Genomic DNA, 19,527 nt, shown 5'->3' on the forward strand with positions numbered 1-19,527 from the left:
CTATAAAGTGCAGTTGAATAGGTTTAACTAATGAAGTATTTGGTGAGTTTATTATTTATAAGATAACAATAGTGAAATAAGCAGATGTGTCTAAATTTTTAGATTATACTCTACTAACATTAATGTTTTGTACAAGTGTTTACAGCTGTCATTGCCTCTCACTCACAAACGAACTCAAATCCTGAGAAAAAAAGAAATTACACCAAATAAAAACGGGACACCGATCATATGCTTATGGATGTATTTTAATAAAAATAATTCTGTCAAAATTAAACAGAAAACATTTCTTTTTTTTAACATAGTTCCAGTACATAGTTTTTTTTGTAATTATCATTTTTCCTTTTTTTTTATATTGTTTTAAAGGTTTTACAAGTCATGCTAAGTAGAGGGTAACTCATTTCACATTTTTAAAACATTTTTATTTTTTTCCTAAAACTCAAAAGTGAAAATCTGAAACCAAAATCATGATAGAAGTCAACTGTGCACAGCTGCGGCGCCTAAATCAGTTTCTCCGGCCTCTCGGGAAGCCTCGGAGGCCTCGGGCTCGTTTCTACAACTGCTCGCATCTCCTTTCCTTCTAACGGTCACTGAGCATGTCAGTGGCTGGATAATGGGGGAAAGCTGTGTGGTAACACCGCTGAGATGCAGCCCAAGTCCAAAAACAACAGGACAGCAGCAAGATTTTTTTTTCCCCCCCTACAGGTGTGTAACAGAGGTTTCTCTTTCAATAGTGTGTAACAGAAGTCCTGTACAGCTGCAGAGGCAGATGCTGTGGGTGTGTCTGTATGTGTAGTTATTAGAATAAATCCTACATTAGCAGAAGGTGTTTAGAAAAACAAAAACAAAACACCAGCTAAAAAGATATGACCACATAACCTAGACGGAAAATCTCTTATGAATAGAAATACGCACTTCAGGGTGGATCAGCACGCCGCTCGCCAGGTCACGACAAAGCAGACAGAGACAACGTTTCGTCAGTCACACATTATCCGTCCACTTTGTAGAAAAGAAATCATTTCATATGTTTACAGAGGAAAACATGTTTATCATTAAAACCAAATAATGAAACACATGTGACTGGGGTGGTAGTTAAACTTAATGCTTCCGACACACGGGAAAAATGAAGTGAATAATGCTGCAGCGTGAGCCAACTTTACAGAGCTAACATTGTGAAAGTAATTAACGGGTTAGTTACTCAATTAATGTTTTATTCTATTGTGACTGGCTGCCATTTTTGTTGTGTAGAAACAGTATCAACCTGAGAAAGTTGAGTTGATGAAAACAAAAAGCTTTGAATCCACATGTTTAATAGTTCCTGTGAAATCCCTTCAAGATTTCCATTTTAGCTTTTCCAAATACTAAAGAACGGAAAAAATATCAGTGTTACCTCCAAATATATTCTAACTCAAGTGTGGCTCCTGTAAAATAAAAATGAAGCCAAAAAAGAGCCATTAAAGCATAAACGACTGAACTTCAACCAGGCCTGCTAACACGTTAGCTCATGTGTGTTACAGAAAGGAACACAGTGGCTTTTTGGTCTTTTTTGTTTTTGCAAACATTTAAGAAATATTTTAGAAATAACGTTTTGTACTATTCGGCTATGTGAGCTTAAAAGCAGCTGAGCCCGCTAGCAATGTAGCCAGGTAGCATGTGGTCTTGCTAAAACAAAGGCTAGTTACTGTACAGTGTGTTGAGGAGCAGCAAAATGATTGGCTGATTCAAAAGAATCAACCTCGTCAGCCACCAGTTAGTGAATTAGTTTGTGTTTTAGCTGCGTAGTTTCAAACAAAGTCCTTAGCAGACAAAATAAAGATGGCTTCTCTAACATGTAGGTGGTGAGGTACAGCTAGTTAGTAAAAAACTAGCTAAAGCACTAACCAAAACTTACTTGATGATATTAGTGAAGCCTAACAGGCCTTTTTCGTCCAAGCAGATATTTTAAGTTGTCATGAGAAAAGTTACTTTTGGACCAAGTTTTAATGATGGCTCAGTTCTATTACACATAAAAATGGAGCCTTGTCTGAGTGGTTTCATTTGTTTTCTTACAAATTATATCTGTGTTTATCTCATAATAACCCAGAGTCTCTGCTGTGGAAAAAGGTCTAAGGGTGCCGAAGCTGACATGAAAACTGTGAACTGACCGTGTAAAACTGAGTAATTTAAAGTCGTAATATCTTCTTAATTAATTTGAATATCAAGCCAAGTGAGAAGTGTCTGGAAGCGGTATTTTGTACTTCTGTTCGTACTGATCTGACTCATACCTGCCAGCATTTTGGTCTCGAACACCCAGAGATTTGTTGATGTCATGCACTGTATGACATCTACCACCGTCTACCTCGGATCATGGCTTGCTGCCCTACGAAACTTCTTACCCTAATGTTCTATTTCAATCTGCAGTGTTTGTACTACTGCACTAATATTGACTGCATTTACCTGTCACACACATCCTGGTTGTTATTCTTTAAGCGTGTTTTAAAGTGGTGCTCTCGTCTTTGTTGACGGGTAAAGCATTAAAGGAGCAACAGCTAACACAGGAATCCTGCCTCTGCAGGGAGCTGTTGCAAAGACACGCCTTGAATCTGTTTTGGCTGATAATATGTGTAGTATGTGGACTGCATGTAGATAGTAATTGAGAGACAGCTAAGAATACTCGGACAAAAAAAGCAAACTTATTATGCAGCTTTAAGTATGAGGGAAATATTGTAAAAACAGGACTGTTGGCAGGTATAACCTGACACCAAAACAGGAAGTAGCGGACCTGAGCACTGTCTTTACTTGCATGTAAATCTCATTGTGGCCAGCAGCTAGCCTGAAGGGTAAAATGACTGTTTTACCATCATGTTATTGTACATATTGAAAAGAACTCTGGGACTAATTTGTTTTACAAACCTAAAGGGCTCTGTGTAAGGCAAAAAGAGAGAAACTTTCCCAACAACCAGAACTGGTTTTCACAATCTTTAAAATCAAAACGAAAGATCACACAGTGCTCCCTAAAAAACTACACGTGTGTTCGGAAGATGGTTTTCCTTTTTTTCTGAAACAGTGTTTGCAACAGCACATGCACACAGCAGGTCAGGCTGTGGAGGATGGCGAAGGAAAAAAGGGCAGCAGTAATTAAATCTCAGGGGGAGTGCCCTGAATATACATACACACACACACACACACACACACACACACACACACACAGAGCACTTGTTAAGCTGAGTTTGATACTGACTTCCTCAATACTGGCATCAAGGTGGCCATTAAAATAGTGTAAGACTTGGTCCTGAAGGCGGACGTTTTCGGTGCAGCTCTTGCCGAGCTCTGCCACCTGCAACCACATCGCTGATTGGTCGACGTTGTGGTTGTTACGGTAAAATCAAGGCTCCAACACCTCCAATATTCCACTGTAGTCTCTTGTCATCACCCTCTCTCCCGGCAGCGTTCGCAGCTACAGAGGACCTTCAATTATGTTTTTTTTCTTTTACATGGGTAAAGTTTTAAGGAAGTCTCCTATTCTTTGGGTAAAAAATTGCTAGCTCGCACAGACATATTAGAGTATGACTTGGAAGCTTTGTCCAGTGAATTTTGATTTTCTTTGACTTTCTGGAATAATTTTCATGACGAGTTTGAACCCTTTTGTATTTCAAGATCCGCCGTGTCTAATTGAGAAAAAAAAAAGGCCTATAGGCGTCACGATGACTGTGGAAACCAGCTTTTGGGTATTGTGGTCTGTGATATGGTAAACAAGAACATCAATACTGACAGCAGGGAGAAGAAATCCACCCGTTAAAACAGAAGGGAAGAATCAGAAGGAGGTTTACAATTTCTTTGTTCCAGGATGAGCACAACAAACTGACACAAAAGAACTAAAAAACAAAAGAAAAAAAAGGCTAGATGAACAGAATAATAATTATCTTTAAATAGTGTCACACATTTATTTATTTTATAATACTAAATAAAAAGGAACCTTTCTTTTCTCTCTCTCTCCTCTGCCTCTCTTGCCTGTGCTGCTGGCTCGGTCTGATGGACAGCCAAATGCACCAACGCTCCTTCCTCCGTTGCCATGACAACTACCTGCTGGACATGTCTTCTCTCAGTGCTACTTAACAATAACCTGTGGGAGAGATGTGGGGTAATGAAATGAATGTAGCATGATTGATAGAAATACAGCGGGAGAGCATTTTATCCTTTTTTTCCCCCCCCATTTGAGGCATGTGTGCACATTAGCTGTAATTAAAGACAATAACAGATGGAGATGAAGGTTGTCCTCCATCCATACCTTTAAGACAAACATGCCAGTCACCATGCAAACCTTACTATGAGTCACATTCAGTGCCCCGTTTCAGACCTCAGATAATTACAGGATTTATAGGCTAAGCTTATTTACAATGTCCACCTCACATAAGGATGATTACTCCTAAATATGAATTTACACACCTGGACCTGGGCTAGTGCAAAAAGTTGTCTACTCTGGCGAAGGAGCAGGAACCAGACCGGACTCGGGCCATGAGCTGAACACACTCCGTGGCCTGACCAAGCGCTAGCATCAGCGGAGGCTGTTTAGGCAGATTTTGAGACTCTGATGAAGAAAAACACAAAGAATCACAAAGAAAGTAATCAAATATTCTTGCTCCTTTCTGCTTGGCTTGAGATAGTTTAGGTTTGCACTGATCATCTCATCTCATTTTTAACAGATATTACAGCTGTTTGTGAAAGGCAACATTTCTTACTGGTGGCAGAAAATGACAGCTCAATATTCATATTAATATGAACCTTTGTATGCCTTGGGGGAAAATCCAGTGAAAATATTAATAATGTCAGGATTGATTGATTTTTTATTTGTTTTTTAGTAAATTTGCTACCTATGGCTAAAAGCAAGGAAATAAAAAGCAGAATATGTGAACATAACAAAGTTATTATAGTTTACCCCTTTCAAGTTGGTTTTTATTTTTGGTTTTATTTCAGTTTGTTTCCAGAGTGAATTTTCTTGTTGTGGGTTAGTTTTTATTGTTTGTTTAGTTTAGTTTCTATTAGTTTCAGTGTTAGTTTTAGTTTTAAAGGAAAATCTGTACAGGTATTACAATAAAAACAGAACTTTCTGAAGGTGTTTCAGGGTATTTCTTCTATATTTTCATTTCATTTTAGTTCGTTTTCCAGGTTCAAAATATCATTTCAGTTAGTTTTATTTATTTATTTATTTATTTTTTCAAAAGTCTAATTTCTATTTTTTAATTTAGTTAATTAAAATGTTTTTTTACACCTAGCTTTGAGCATAATAACCTTGGTACAAGCGATACACACTGTTCTAATACGTGAACATTAAGGGAATTAAGTGCTGACTTTCTTAACCACATGTCCTTTTGATTCACTGAATGCTTGTATAAATGCTGAGCTCTGTTAAAGATAGGAACCACCACACAATCTGGTTTGTTTACATTTAGCTCATTTAGCTAACATGCTAATGTTTTAGCATAATATCTTTTATAATTTTTAAAAACAACTTTCTTTAACCCTTTTCATTTATCTTTAATAAAAACAGTGCTCGCTTCCACTTTATGTGTATTCAAGATGTCAAGCAAACCCTGAAAATCTTGCCATACTGCAATCTGTCTATTGAAAGGTTTCTAGCCATAAACCTCTGTTCTTGGCTTTGAATGGTGTTTGATAACAATATTCTATAAAGACAAAGGACATTTTTTTTGGATTTCTATTCTTATATTCAACTGAAAATCCTTATTCTGTTGATCTTGTTGGAGTTGCATATGGAACTGCTGCAACAAAACAATGTCATCTAGCAAAAATCACTGTGTGTGTTGATTTAATTCTTGTAAAAAAGAAAAAAGAAAAAGACAAAAAGCAATCTTTGTAACATCAAATTAATTAGATGGCCACGAGACTTTATAATACCATCTGTTGCTGCTTTCCTTGATTTAGAGGTAAACATTTTTGGCTTTTAATCAAAGGCAAAACCAGAATGAAGGCATTCTCTTAAAAAGTTTGAGCACATACGGTACTGTGTAAAAGTCTTCTCCATCATGTAAATCAAACATTAAAAGTAATTCTGCAGGAGCTAAACATATTATTTGTTGAATAAAAGAAAACCTACTTTATAAAATGTATTAAATATAAAAACATTCTTGTATTTCTCCAAAGTAGGAAAGCTTAAAAGTGTACAGTTTAAAGCTTGTCAAATGTTAGAACTTGGAGGCATATTCGTACATTTTCAAGAGAGAATGAATAGTTTACTATGTTGTCGGGGCAATTTACTTAGGGGTCTAAATACCAGCACTGGCCCCTTCAGAGCTCTGATATTATCATCGTTAAGGTGAAGAAGACAGAAAGTCATATTTGTCTTTTCTTTGCACAGTTTTGTATGTATGAGCGGAACCCACAGAATATGTTTGTGCTTTGCTCTTTACCCAGTATGGCGCTGTTGAGGGCAGAGCAGAGTGACTCTCTCTGCGTAGGGTCTAACTGCTGGCCCACGGGGCAGTTCCAGGGATCTGAGTACGCTAGCAGGCTGAATGCATCCTACACAGAGACACAGCGAGAGACGCACACACACAAACACACACACACAGATCCTTTGTGAATACAACACAGCTGAATCCCTGCAGTGCAGAACACTCTCCAGCTTTGGATTTCCTTAATAGCCCTAAAGCTACAAAGTATTCATTAACATTCTGGGCACCAGCTAACGAGACACAACTGTTTGGCCAGTATAAATTATGAAGACAAGTCATAAGAGCTACTGTCCTGCGTTTACTCATTTCATAGTCTTTCCTGTCATGTCTTTATCCTATTATACCGACAGAAAACTACTATAACACTTAGAGTTAGACAAAAAGAGAACAGGCGCCTTAATCTATCCTAACCAGGCTCTTTTCATTTTTTGTTTCCAATATTCACCAGTCCACAAACACTAAAACGTGGATAACCTAATGAGTGATCATAATATAAATAATACAAACAACTAATAATGCTATTCTAAGTATTCTTACTTTAATGAGGGTGATGACATGATAATGTTGCCTGCTGAGTATGCAAGTGGGTATTTAATGGTATATAGGCCTACATTTCTGCCCCCTGGTGGACAAAAATGAGAATGCCAAAACAGTGTCCCAGCACATCATTTCAATACATGCATAACCCTCTTTTGAAGTTTTAAAAAGAGGGGTATGTATGATAATATCAATACAAAATGATCAAATGATACTGGAAAAATGTTTGTTTTAAAACTCAAAAAAAAAAAAAAAACCTGAAGAAGTTTCACATATCAAAAAAAATCCAGAGATAAATGGTTTACTCTGGTCTTTTTAATTAAATGTTTTTTATTTACTTTTTCACCATTTTTATTTGTGTTTCCTTAAATTCTTGTCAGTCACCTGTAAAACACTTTAAACTGTAAAGATGAAGTGCCCTGCAAATAAAGACTGATTTAGGATCTTCCTGTACATTGGAAACTACTGCTTGTCAGAAATAACTTTGACTTTATCTGTTTTACAACAGCACATTATAAATCATAAGTCCGTCCAATTTCTGCAGCGTGCACAGAATACTATAACCAGGACTTTAACTGGTGCCAGCAGAAACAAATCTCCTCAGCCCACTCCTTGCATCACATCTGTTTTTTGGCATTGTAGCTGTTTGTTGAGCTCGAGCCCATGTGCAGTGGAATGTGTGTGTACCTGTAACATTTTCTTGTGTGTGGTATTCTTGCCGTACTCCTGACACAGCTGTTCGTTGAGCGCCTGCAGCTCCCGTCCAAACTGGATCATCCTCTCTGTGGCTGCTTGGTTCCCACCACAAAGCTGTCTGCTGTGACTACAAACCTCATCTGGTGGAGAAACACACACAAACGCACTGTAAAAACATCCTAAAGAAAGGTGGATCAAGTCTAAAGCAAGAGGAAATATAAAGGCTAGAAGCAGTATAAAGACCAAGACATTTTCAGGAGTGTGACTGAGTGCACGTGTGTATTCTTCGTGTACCTGTGACTCCATTGCCAATGCTGTTGTCGTCTGGCTGAAGGATTTCTTCATGTTTGTATGTTCCGTTCATGATCCGCGCCGAGGAGCCCTCAACAACGCCGTTGGTGTAGTGCTCTGCTTCGATCTCCATCTCACTGTCACTGCTCACACACACACACACACACACACACACAGAGTGTAAAAGACAATATTAAGGAACATTTTAGGCCTGGGTAGTATCACAATAATGAACTATTTAGAAAACATGCGATCTTTACTAACACCCCCCCCCCCCCGTGCCAAACACCACATTTGGAGCATCTGAACAAATATTCTGCACCCATTAACACCTTTATTAGCTTATGTTATCTATCTCTTATATTTATGCCTAAAATTAAATAATGAAGGGAAACATCCCCTGCCATCACTGAACGAACAACTGTCAGCAAACATAATACAACCTGCATCACCTCAATGTTTTGGTTTAACCTTGGGTTTGGGTTGGTTCACTTCTTATCATTGCCATTTTTAATCCAGCTGCACACCTAACCCGCTTCAGATTAGGTTACATTCAAGAACAACAACTCTAAACAAGTGCATACTGACCAGTTAATCTCTAGAAAATAACATCACCATTCCAAGATGATCCCCCAGACAATGTTATGCACATAGTCTATACTTTCTAGAGATTTTCTAATGTCTGTGTTTCTCTGATGAACATTAATAAGAAATATAGATTCTTAGGTCTTTGGTTTTTCCTCCTCCTGGCTGCAAGCGATTTAATTTTCCTGCAAGCGCTGCAGTCATCAAACAGGGCGGCTAAGCCTTTTACTTGTTGACCTTATATAACATTTGCAAGTAAGCTTACCTAATGGTTTGAATTATGCTTTTATATTTGTTCTGTACTTGCTCTCAGACCGTTTAAAGGGTTGTAGCTGAAAGAATAAGACTGATAGTGCTTTACAAGCCACTGTTCATTTAAATAGCACATTAAGTTTTTTAAGGTGTAATGACAGCCTTAACAAGCAAGCTGTTGGGTGCCCCAGCAACAAGTTAATTTAATGGAATACACAGCTGTAATTACAGTCCAATCTTCCTGTTTCCTAATGACAGAGCCGTGATACTGATGAGGCTATAAACGCACATTCTTGCCTCCTTCCTTTCTTAGATTTAAATGTGCTTAAATTAATATCATGTTTTTCAAGTCAAAGCACTTAAAGTGTTTGACTTTGACTTGCATGTAAGTAGACTTGCAGCTAGATTTGGTATCCCTGAATTATCGAGTTGATAACCACTTAGCTGGATTCCAAAAGTTAGGGTAAGTGAAATGAGATGAGGGAAAGATATCCTAGGCATGCTCAACTTGCACCACAGTACAGACTCCAGGTCTACACGTATCAGCTGTAAAACAAGCTGTCAGGGCTTCTCACCTGGTTTCCTGGGTGCTGTTGGCACTGTGCGGCTGGCTCTTGGTGGAATCGGAGGAATTGGACTCAGAGTAGTTGATGGATGAAGGGGAGGAGGAGGAGGAGGAAGAGGCAGAGGAGGATGCGCTGGGGTATTTGATGCTGCCGCTGCTGCTGTGGCTCTTTGACTTGTTCGGGGGAGTCACCCCGTTACTACAGGTGGGGCTGTCTGAACCTGGTAGTGAGTAAAGTAGGAGAGGAAACAAAGACCTATAAATAAACTTAAAGGTAGAGGGAAAGCCAGTCCTGTTTGTGTGATGTACCTCCGGTGTGCAGGTGTGTGTTGCTGGCTCCGTGGTGGGGGCTGAGGCACGGTGAGCCGGGGTAACTGTCCTGGGACTTTGGGGAGCGAATCGTCAAGCAGCGAACCTCACTGTCTGTACCGTTCACCATCTCCACAAACTGGCGACACCTAGAGGCCAGTTTAATCAGTGTTACTGGTATTCACCGGACAATAAGCCATTTAAATATCAAGCAGATTTTACGTCCATAATAGCTGTGGCGGCAAATTCATGCTTGCCTTTGAACCCACCCTATACAGCAGACTTACTTCAACATGAATAGTAGATTGGGGTTGCGTTCTAACAGACCGGGATAAAGCTGCTGAGTTGCTTCTATGGCCTCACCAACCCGCCCTGCCAGCACTAGCTTCTGTATTCCTATTAGATGAAAAGCAGAATGGTTTTTACAATATACTCAACATCTGGAGAATTCAAGCTTTCAAAACAAACATTTGAAAGAGGCCAATACATCAACAGAGACAAGTAACACCCCACACCCTCTAATATAATAGAGAAAAATCTAATGATTCCCTTTGAGCACACACTGCTGTGTGCACTCACTCTGTCTGTTCTTTATAGATGTCTGGTCCTCTTGTATCATGGTCTCTGTAGCTCTGGCAAAGGCTGTTGCAGTGGCACAGTACCCATGGTGCACCAAGTAGCTGGAAACCATACTAGGAAAAAACAAGGTATATAATACAAAATAAAAAAAATCTTCCTTCTGATTCCTCCTCACTAACTTTAAGATTTTTATATCACATTTATCTTTCTCTGAAAATATCAAATTAGAAATATTTCATCTGTACGACGTTTACACCAAGAAAGGCAATGTGAATATGGACAGAATGGTTTAGGTGTCTTTAGAACTTTGTGACTGTGGCATACAGCTTGAAAACATCTGTCCAGAGTCAAGATAAATATTTATACACACATGTAGTATTTTCACTGTTTCATACAGGTTTAGAAATATAATGAAACCGCCGGCCAGCATTGCTTTTAACAAATATCAATAAAACAGGGGAAAAAAGTGTTTTAGAGATTGTTTCTCTAGTGGGATTTTTTTTTGCAGAAGAAGGAGAATGTACGTAGGATGACATGCCAAAGAAATATTCAGTGATATCAGTGTGGCTCCGTGGTGTGTATTTAACAGTTTTAGAATAACAGTGGAGCTCTATGGTTAAAGAAATAAGATATGCACACACAAAACTTAGTGGGCTGATTCGTTATTCATTGTCAGAATAAGAAACATTTTATTTTGTTTTCAAGAAGAAAACATCTTTCTGGGTACTTCCTGTTAAATATGAACTCAGCTGAGGGGAAATATTACATGATATCATTAAAAGTGCTAATGGCTCCAGAGAGACGAGCTCTCTTGAAAGGAAATATTACAATATGTTTTTATCCACTGGTCCTCCTCCACTGTAGATATGCAACTGGTATTTTTCCAATATTTTTTCTACCACCATCCTGCACAACATTGCTGCTGTCATTTTTATGGCTTTGAGATAAAGTATTATGGTGTGTGTGTGTGTGTGTGTGTGTGTGTGTGTGTGTGTGTGAAGGTGTTGGAGCTGAATCTTACTTCTGTAGGACGGCCTGCCACTCCCCCAGCCGCTCGCCTATGGGAAAGCGAGCGATCATGCCGTGGATCTTGGCCCGCCATTCGCTCATGTAGTCCTCAATGTCGAAGACAAATGGCTGCTGGCCAAAGTTGGCGTCTACGATCTCACCGGGGGTCTGAAGCCCCACAGTGGGGTACAGGTTGGGCTGGTAGAAACGTAAAATAGTAAACAGAACTGATTTGGCACTAAGCCACAATAATATTTACATATTATTTTTAAAAAATGAATACATTACAGCGCTGCATCAAACGCTTCAAAAAACAAAGCCTGAAGGGGAATTTATCATATTTTCCCCTATTTTATAGCATATCTACACTTATACAGTTGTTGGTGATCATACTAACAGTGATGATTTCCAACAATCGGGTCAGAGTACCACCACAAATTTAAAAGGTTTGGGATGCTGTGCAACAAAATTCAATGATTTGCAAATCTCATACACCCATATTTTATTCACAATAGAAAATAGAAAACATATAAAATGTTTAAAGGCAGACGTTTCATTATTTAAAAAAAAAAAAAAAAACCTAACTAATTTTGAATTTGATGGCAGCAACATGTTATAAAAAAGTTGGGATGGGACAACAAAGGGTAGTAGTACTTTATTTTTAGTAGTACTAAAAATAAAAAGCTCCAAATAATTTGATTAATTGGCAAGAAGTCAGTAACACGACTGGGTATAAAATGAGCATCAAAACTGTTTGAACAAATTATGGAACATTTTCAGAATAATATTCCTCAATGTAAAATTCCAAAGACTGACAATATATCAAAAAATTGAGGAAATCTGGTGAAATCTTTGTGCGCAAGGGGCAGTGTTGAAACTCTATAGTGGCCTGTCTTTAGTTCAAAAACTGAACACGTTTGGTGAATTGCGTCTTGATGCATTCTCAATTATCCAGGAAAGTAAAGTTGATTCTGTTCATCTGGACGTAGCGTTTTGTGGGAGAAACGTTTCGTCACTCATCCAAGTGACGTCTTCAGTCTCAGCTGACTGCAGGTTTCCTCAATCTTATAAACAGTACATTTGCATAATGACTGAAACCAGCCCACTGAAGGAACAATGCGCTGGGAGGTTGTTTATAAGACTGGGGAAACCTGCAGTCAGCTGAGACTGAAGACGTCACTTGGATGAGTGACGAAACGTTTCTCCCACAAAACGCTACGTCCAGATGAACAGAATCAACTTTTTGGTGACATTTGGTGAATAAAAAAAAATCAACACAGAAGATCCAGCACCCTGAATGCTACATCAGACAAGATTGGGACAATATTCCTCCTCAGTTTTCAGACTGTTGCTAAAAGAAGAAGGGATGCCACGCAGTGGAACATGGCCATGTCAAACTTTTTGAGAGGTGTTGCTACCATCTAATTCAAAATGGTGCATTTTGTCAATTTAAACATTTCACATGTTTTAAGTGTTGTGTTGTGAATAAAATATGGGTTTATATGATTTTCAATTTACTGCATTTCATATTTATTTGCATTTTACACTGCATCCCATCTGTTTTGGAATTGGGTGTATACCCACCAACTCTGTGATGTGTGATGAGCTGTTCATGGCAGTTAAATTGTGACAGGATAGAAACACTGATGGTGTCTCTCTTAGGCGGAGCTTTAATGCTAACTAGCTGCACACGTCTGTATTTTAGTGGCTGTAAACAATCGAAATAGTTCTTACATGAAACTGCTCAAAACAAAGTCTGTGGACTTTTGATGTAACTTGGTCACAGTTTTTGAAAAGACATATTAATGCAGAGTTCCCCAAATGTATTTTTGTGCATTAAAGACCACAAAGTGCAAATTTGTTTTACAAAATTAAAAACTTGCTAACTGAGTAACCCACACCAAAACGATCTACATGGGTAAAAATACATAAACTTGATTTTGGGTTGTCCCAAAATCAAATGTCATCAAAAGCACTTTTGTTATGGAATACCTCGGGTTCCATAATAGACAAGAGTCACTGGACAAACAGCTGTTTGTTGGTTTTTGCAAAAAACAAAAAAACAACCCACTAACAGGATATGAAACTAACATCAGCACTCAGATGAAGGCTGCTTGGGTTAGATCCTGTTTGGTTTCTGCATGTACAGCTACTTTGAACTGTGGAGACTGTAGTCTAGTTTAAACCAATCTTTCCTTTTTGAAACATTCCAGTCATATCAGCCACTGGATCCAAAAACACAGAAAGGGTTTCTGACCCCAAATGGCAAAATAAACTGCAATTAGATGGGCAGCTGCACAGTTGATATCACTTACACGAAACAAAAATTATTAAAATTGGGCTTATTAATAAAAGGAAAGTGCTGAAGGGTTATGATGGGAAAACATGGCTATAATGAATACTTACGGGGAGGTCTGTGAAGGCAACACCTAAAGGACAGAAAGACAAACCCAGTTAGAGTTAAGAACGTACACACACATTGGTTCCAGTTGATGCTAAATGACATTCTATCAATTAATTTAAAATAAAAGGATCTTAACATGTACACCAACCTAAACTGATGCCATTTTTGGTGTAAAAGCAAGTGTTGTTAATGAGGTTGACGCAGCAGCCAATTACATCACCCGTGGTGAATGTCGGCCCGTATGGTTGGCCGGTCCCGGAGGAGCAGAAGGAGTGTCCGTCATCTCCATGGTAACCGTATGAGTGCTTGTCCCATCCTAAAATAGGACAAGGATTAGGATTAGTTCTTGCATCTCATACTTGAACCATGTGAAAAACGTGTCAGTAATCAAAACCTCGGTGACAAACACACAGTCTTACTGCTGCACGCATAAATTGGGAGCAGCTCAGTATGAAAAGTATAAGCAGCTGGGGTGAAGTGGCTTGCTTGAGGTCACTGCTAACAGGAAGGAAGACAGTTACTCATTGACTTCAGCAACTCAAATTTTCCCATCTGACTGCCGCTGCCTACAAGGCGGCTCATAAAAACTGACACTTTCTGAGTCTGCAGGCCGTCCTCCCGGATGGCCAGCAGGAGGACTTTGTCTGTGTAAAGAAACTGGTGAGTCACTGCCAACAGGAACAGCAGCACAGGAGGCTGCACCAGAAGACTAAAGGGCACCAGGGGAAGAGAGGAAGATCTCATGATGTACTAATTACATAAACCAATTTCTTGTTCCTGCTGGTAGTGATGCATGTGTATACAACAAAGGTGAGTCACTGGTAGCTTATTAAGGCAAATGAGTAAGAACTTAGCATACAGTGCAATAAATTCTATATTTGTTGATATTTTTCAAGTTTTTACAGATCTGGAATTTCTACAGATAAGCAGAGTGTTAAATTCCAGGCTGATAACGGTGCTTAAAACAACAGCCAAAGCTGAAACCGATGTTATCTTTATTTTTAAAGATTTTTTTTTTTTATCCTTTGTATCAAGTCAACAAAGTCTGAAAATTTAACACAACAGATATGTATCTGCCTTTGTTATCGGTAAATACCATCTTATACGCTGATATCAGTCAATAAGGCTAATATCAGCCATTACTGATATTTGACCCATGTATCAGTGCATCCCAAGAAATTTCCTAATAACATGCTAAGAAACTTACAAAGAAAAGCCATCTACTTGAGTCCTAGGGATGGGGGAGACAGTCAATACAGCTTGTTGTGGTATGAAAACACAGGCATGACTGATCCCTAATCCCTCTTATACACTCTTGTTTTACCATTGTGAAATAATGTTTCCAGTGAAATAAAATACCAGTTGGTCACATTCCAATTAACTGATTCATTTGGACTTGAGAGCCCTTCGGATTAAGCAATATGTTCTTGTGACACAGCATCAACAGTTATAGCTATGTCCACAAGCTTCAAACTACATTTATAAACATTTAGCATCTTAGGCTTCTGAATTAGAAACCTAACATTTGCTAATTAGTAGTGCATTTACAGTTGAGGCTAATGTAACCACACTAAAAATAATAGTGCCAAATAACAGAATGAAAAAGACAATCCTGAATCAAATATTAAGTACAAGATGGTTTCAACTAAAATTGACTAGCAGTTGCTGACATACATTGTTATGGACCACAAAAAGACACATCTTATGCCTTCTAGGCTCATCGTGGGATCACTTGGGAGGATCCAGTACCCCAGGCATGCAACCAAATGTTTTAGTGTGTCTACAGCTGACCTCATAGACTTCTGTAAGTCTATATTCCACAGTTTTTCGGAATATTCAAGAAGAAACACTAAAAAGTATATGTGAAGGACACTTTACAGAAACCTTTATTAAAAACTATTATTACTATTACACATGTAATAGTTTTTAAATTGCAATTGCAATGGATTTTCTAGGGAGTCCACTTTTTTGTGTGTCTTTCCACATCATTTATTTCATCAGTAATGTCCAGACAGTTACTCCCACTTTGCTCAAGTCTGCCTCTTCTGTTGCAACTAAGACAAGGTAGCTTTCCTCAGCTCTTGTGTGTAGCCAAATATAGCACCACAGGGTTCTTGGGTATTTCATAACCTATTATCAATGTTAACGCTACCCATATGTCATCTGTTTATTTTGTAATTGTCAAACATTCACTTTTCTCAAAACAGCCTCCAGCGTGACAGTTGTATAGATGAATATCTACAACTAGTATTAAAGCACCTGTGTTATGACTTGCATCTTTCTAAGACACTCCATTTAGTTCCTGTCTTGCTACAGCTGCCCTGTTCAAAAATACTCTTTCCCATTTGTCTCTAACACACCGTGGATCCCACTTTACCAGCAAAGTTCTTGCAGTTAAAATAACTTAATGCAAGTTTTTCATGATAAAACTACAATTTGAGTCTGATTACAGTCTTAAAATTCTCCTAAAAAAGCAGCTTTTTGCTTAAATCAATCAGACATGTTTTAAGAAATGATGGGTATTCCCTATAGGAAATTGCCCAAGAAAACCTGAAGATTTCATACAGTGGTTTGTTCTACTTCATTCACAACCAGGATAATAGAAAGAGAAGTGGCACAGCCCAGTCCACAATTCAGAATGAAGACGTTGGAGATCAGCACTTCTATTTTGAAAAATAAACATAAAAACAGATGCTTCACAGATTGGTATGAAGGTAGTAACTACGGTTGTATGACTTTATTTATTAGAAGATTGCTTTGATGAGTTTCCCCTTTTGAGGGAAATTTTTAAGAGTGCAATTGATCCTACCATGGATGATGTTGTCAATGCACATCAGTTATCAGCTGTACTAACTATTCAATAAGAATTATTAGATGATAAACTTGCACTAGTTCAGTGGTTCCCAAACTTTTTTGCGTGGTCCCCCTTTGTTTTACAAGAAAAATGTTCGCCTTCCCCCTCAAACATTTAGTAAACAATTAAGCAAATACAAGTAACCTGCAATAAATTACAGGTAGTAATAAAATAAACTACTAACTCTTTTACGCTACGTCCACACCTACACGGGTATTTTTGAAAACACAGCTGTTTCTGTTACTGTCCCTCCATTTAGAAAGGCAGAGGCATCACGGTGTAATTATTTTACCTGCAGTTGTTTTTTTCCCTGTGTAATAATATTCAACATTGCTATCAATACATTTTTCACAAAATGCCTCTCTGTGCAAAATGGGTTCAAAAACATAAACGACTGTGGGATACTGTTTGTCCGTGATTTGAACCAAGGGAACAAATCGTGGCAGGAACGACCTGATGTTATTTGTATCTGCTGTAACTAGAGCTGGGCGATATGAGATTTTTTCATATCACGATATGTTTTTTTCATTTCAGGCGATAACGATATCTATCACGATATAAGCCAAATAACTATATTTGTAAGATTTAAATGTGCCGTTGCTCACAAGTAAAATGTGAAATAATCAGCAGCTTGTTTTTATTTAAATATTTATTTCCCATAATAAGTTCAACAGGGTAGATGTACTTAAGGAACATGAGACTTTTTCAGATAAATAAAGGCAAATATTACAAACTACACAAAAGGCAGCCGCTAAAGCGTTTAAGTTTCAAAATAGAACAAACGAAACAGACTAAATTGTCAATTCCACTTAGAAACAAAATATTAATTCTAAAAATAAATCTTAGTTTGTTTTACAGAAGAACAGACAAAATTGACTAACTTTTGTCAATATCAAATAAACTGAGAACTAAAAGGAAATTCTCAATCTCTCCTTGTTGTATAGCTTAGCTTTTCAAACAGTTTTAACAGTTACTTTAGTCTGACAAAAGCCGAATGACGAATTAGCGCTTCCAGTCAGAGACTGAGGCTACGTCCACGCGTACACGGGTATTTTTGAAAACTGAGATTTTCCATTTTCGTTTTAAAAAATAATCCCGTCCACACATAAAGGGAGAAATGAAGGAAAACGCTGCTATGAACATGCCAAAGCAGCAGGTGGCGCTAGATTCCTAACCGTGCAGAAATGTTGGCCAATCAGAAGTCTAGAAGCCTCGGTGGGAAAAAGTAAACAAAGCTGGGGCATAGAAGCAGAACCGAGTCGTATGTGTGGAGGGACAGTAACTGTGTGTATATGTAAGCATTTAAACACTGCAGAGAGTAGAATTAACAGTAACAGTATTGTAGAAATTCATTTCACCGAAACAATAACGTGGCGCAGTGTGACGCATGCACCAGTTTATTGTATTTCCAGACTTGCTTTCGGCACAATTTACAGTGCACGCTACTCTGTTTTTTGTCAGACTTGAAATAGCCGAAATACCTTCACACTACGGAACTTCTATGGCTCTTCCGTTCGACAATCTCTCCGGCGTTGGAACCATCATCTGTTTTCTCTTCGGTCACGCTCGGTTGATTTTTCTAGTCGGCACACTCATTTCCTCCATTACGCGCTGGCTCCATTACCCGCTGGCTGCTCCCAAACAAACACACGTGCGGCTTGGCACTTGTGCTGTACGTAACAAGTCACGCGACGTGACGCTGCGGCTGTGATTGGTTCGGCTCTGTGCTACTTAATTTGGATTGGCTGACCTTTTTTTTTCTTTTTAAGAGGACAAGAGCGGCGAAGTCTATCGCGATAGTTTAATTTCTCTATCGAGTAAAAGTTATATCACGATACATATCGTTATCGTTCTATCGCCCAGCTCTAGCTGTAACTTTACTGTATAAAGAGCTAACATCTCCAAAATGACAGGAGTAATTAGTCATTACAACAAGTGTGTGTGAACTAAAAATCAAGAATGTGGGATACTGTTTGTCCGTGATGTGCAGAGCCCAGCGCGTGCTCCCCACGAAGGGAAACACAATTCTGCAGGGGAGACCTACCTCGGCACTTGTGCAGGTGAAACCAAAGGGAAGATATGCTTCACCATATTTTCTAGTCTTTGGCTTCGAATGAAGTTGGTTTGGAAACATATTCAGCGATGCTTCATCTCCTGCTTTGCGTTTGAGTGGGCGCCTCGTGCTAGCAGTGTCCAAGCGTTTTTGTTTTCCCCTTTTCATACCACGCCCCCCCGCAATGGCTCTGCACCCCCCCTAGGGGGAGGGCCCCACAATTTGGGAAGCTCTGCACTAGTTAACCCAGTGTGCTACCGGACAACTTGCTGAAAATGTGCTTCAGTACATTCCTATTAAAAATGTTCTTGTTTTTATGTTTTACGTGTTGTTTGGAATCATTACACAAGTAAACACCAATAAAATAAAGTGGTACAGTATAACTGACAAAAGTGGGACCAGCAAAGCCAATAATCCAAGGCAATAACAACCCGTATGACCCTTCAAAATAAAGGTATAAGCTTTACACACAGCTTGGCACAGTATGGAGTGCTACAGACTGCAAGATGCAACCACCATAAAGTACAGTTTAACCTAAATAATTCTATACCGCTCTTTGAGAGGATGTAAAACGACCATATAGGATGACATGTCTGTATTATCCTGCCTGTCTAAGACAAATAAAATGATACTAGTATCGATCTGTTATTAATTCCTGTATCTCTTCCAAAGCTAAAATGCAGTCTCATACTGTCTGAGTGAGAAAGTTACATAGATCTTCGCCTCTTTGCCCGAGTGAATTCATATCAGCTGTCTGGTTAATTGCACAGATTTGATCTAAAGTTATATGGAAGTATTCTTCTATAGCACAAGGGAAATCGGTAAACTTCACAAAATCAGACCTTGACTTTAACTCAATGAAACCTTAAGTTTTGCATGAATGGCTCACCGTGAACTGAGCACCCTGAAAGTGACCTGAACTGGACTGTGTTCAACTTCAGCTCT

The 19,527-nt window shown here is 38.6% G+C and overlaps 1 protein-coding gene across 1 annotated transcript in view; it reads right to left on the bottom strand.

Annotated features, from left to right (window-relative positions):
* Positions 1–1,933: 1,933 nt before the first annotated feature.
* ranbp10 (RAN binding protein 10) overlaps positions 1,934–19,527 on the bottom strand; it is a 41,284-nt gene continuing 23,690 nt past the window's right edge. Inside the window, exons 4-15 of the mRNA XM_085464574.1 lie at positions 13,824–13,991; positions 13,678–13,700; positions 11,285–11,469; positions 10,264–10,376; positions 9,972–10,080; positions 9,685–9,833; positions 9,386–9,596; positions 7,977–8,116; positions 7,674–7,822; positions 6,405–6,516; positions 4,423–4,564; positions 1,934–4,099 (exon numbers count right to left, since the gene is read on the bottom strand). Coding sequence (XP_085320700.1) covers positions 4,434–4,564; positions 6,405–6,516; positions 7,674–7,822; positions 7,977–8,116; positions 9,386–9,596; positions 9,685–9,833; positions 9,972–10,080; positions 10,264–10,376; positions 11,285–11,469; positions 13,678–13,700; positions 13,824–13,991 — 1,490 coding nt within the window. The 3' untranslated portion in view covers positions 1,934–4,099; positions 4,423–4,433. The remainder of the gene's footprint in view (positions 4,100–4,422; positions 4,565–6,404; positions 6,517–7,673; positions 7,823–7,976; positions 8,117–9,385; positions 9,597–9,684; positions 9,834–9,971; positions 10,081–10,263; positions 10,377–11,284; positions 11,470–13,677; positions 13,701–13,823; positions 13,992–19,527) is intronic.

The sequence above is a fragment of the Copadichromis virginalis genome, linkage group LG7, assembly GCF_057382275.1.
Source record: "Copadichromis virginalis isolate Kocher_CV1m ecotype Utaka linkage group LG7, C_Virginalis_male_GT1.1, whole genome shotgun sequence".
NCBI lineage: Eukaryota > Metazoa > Chordata > Actinopteri > Cichliformes > Cichlidae > Copadichromis > Copadichromis virginalis.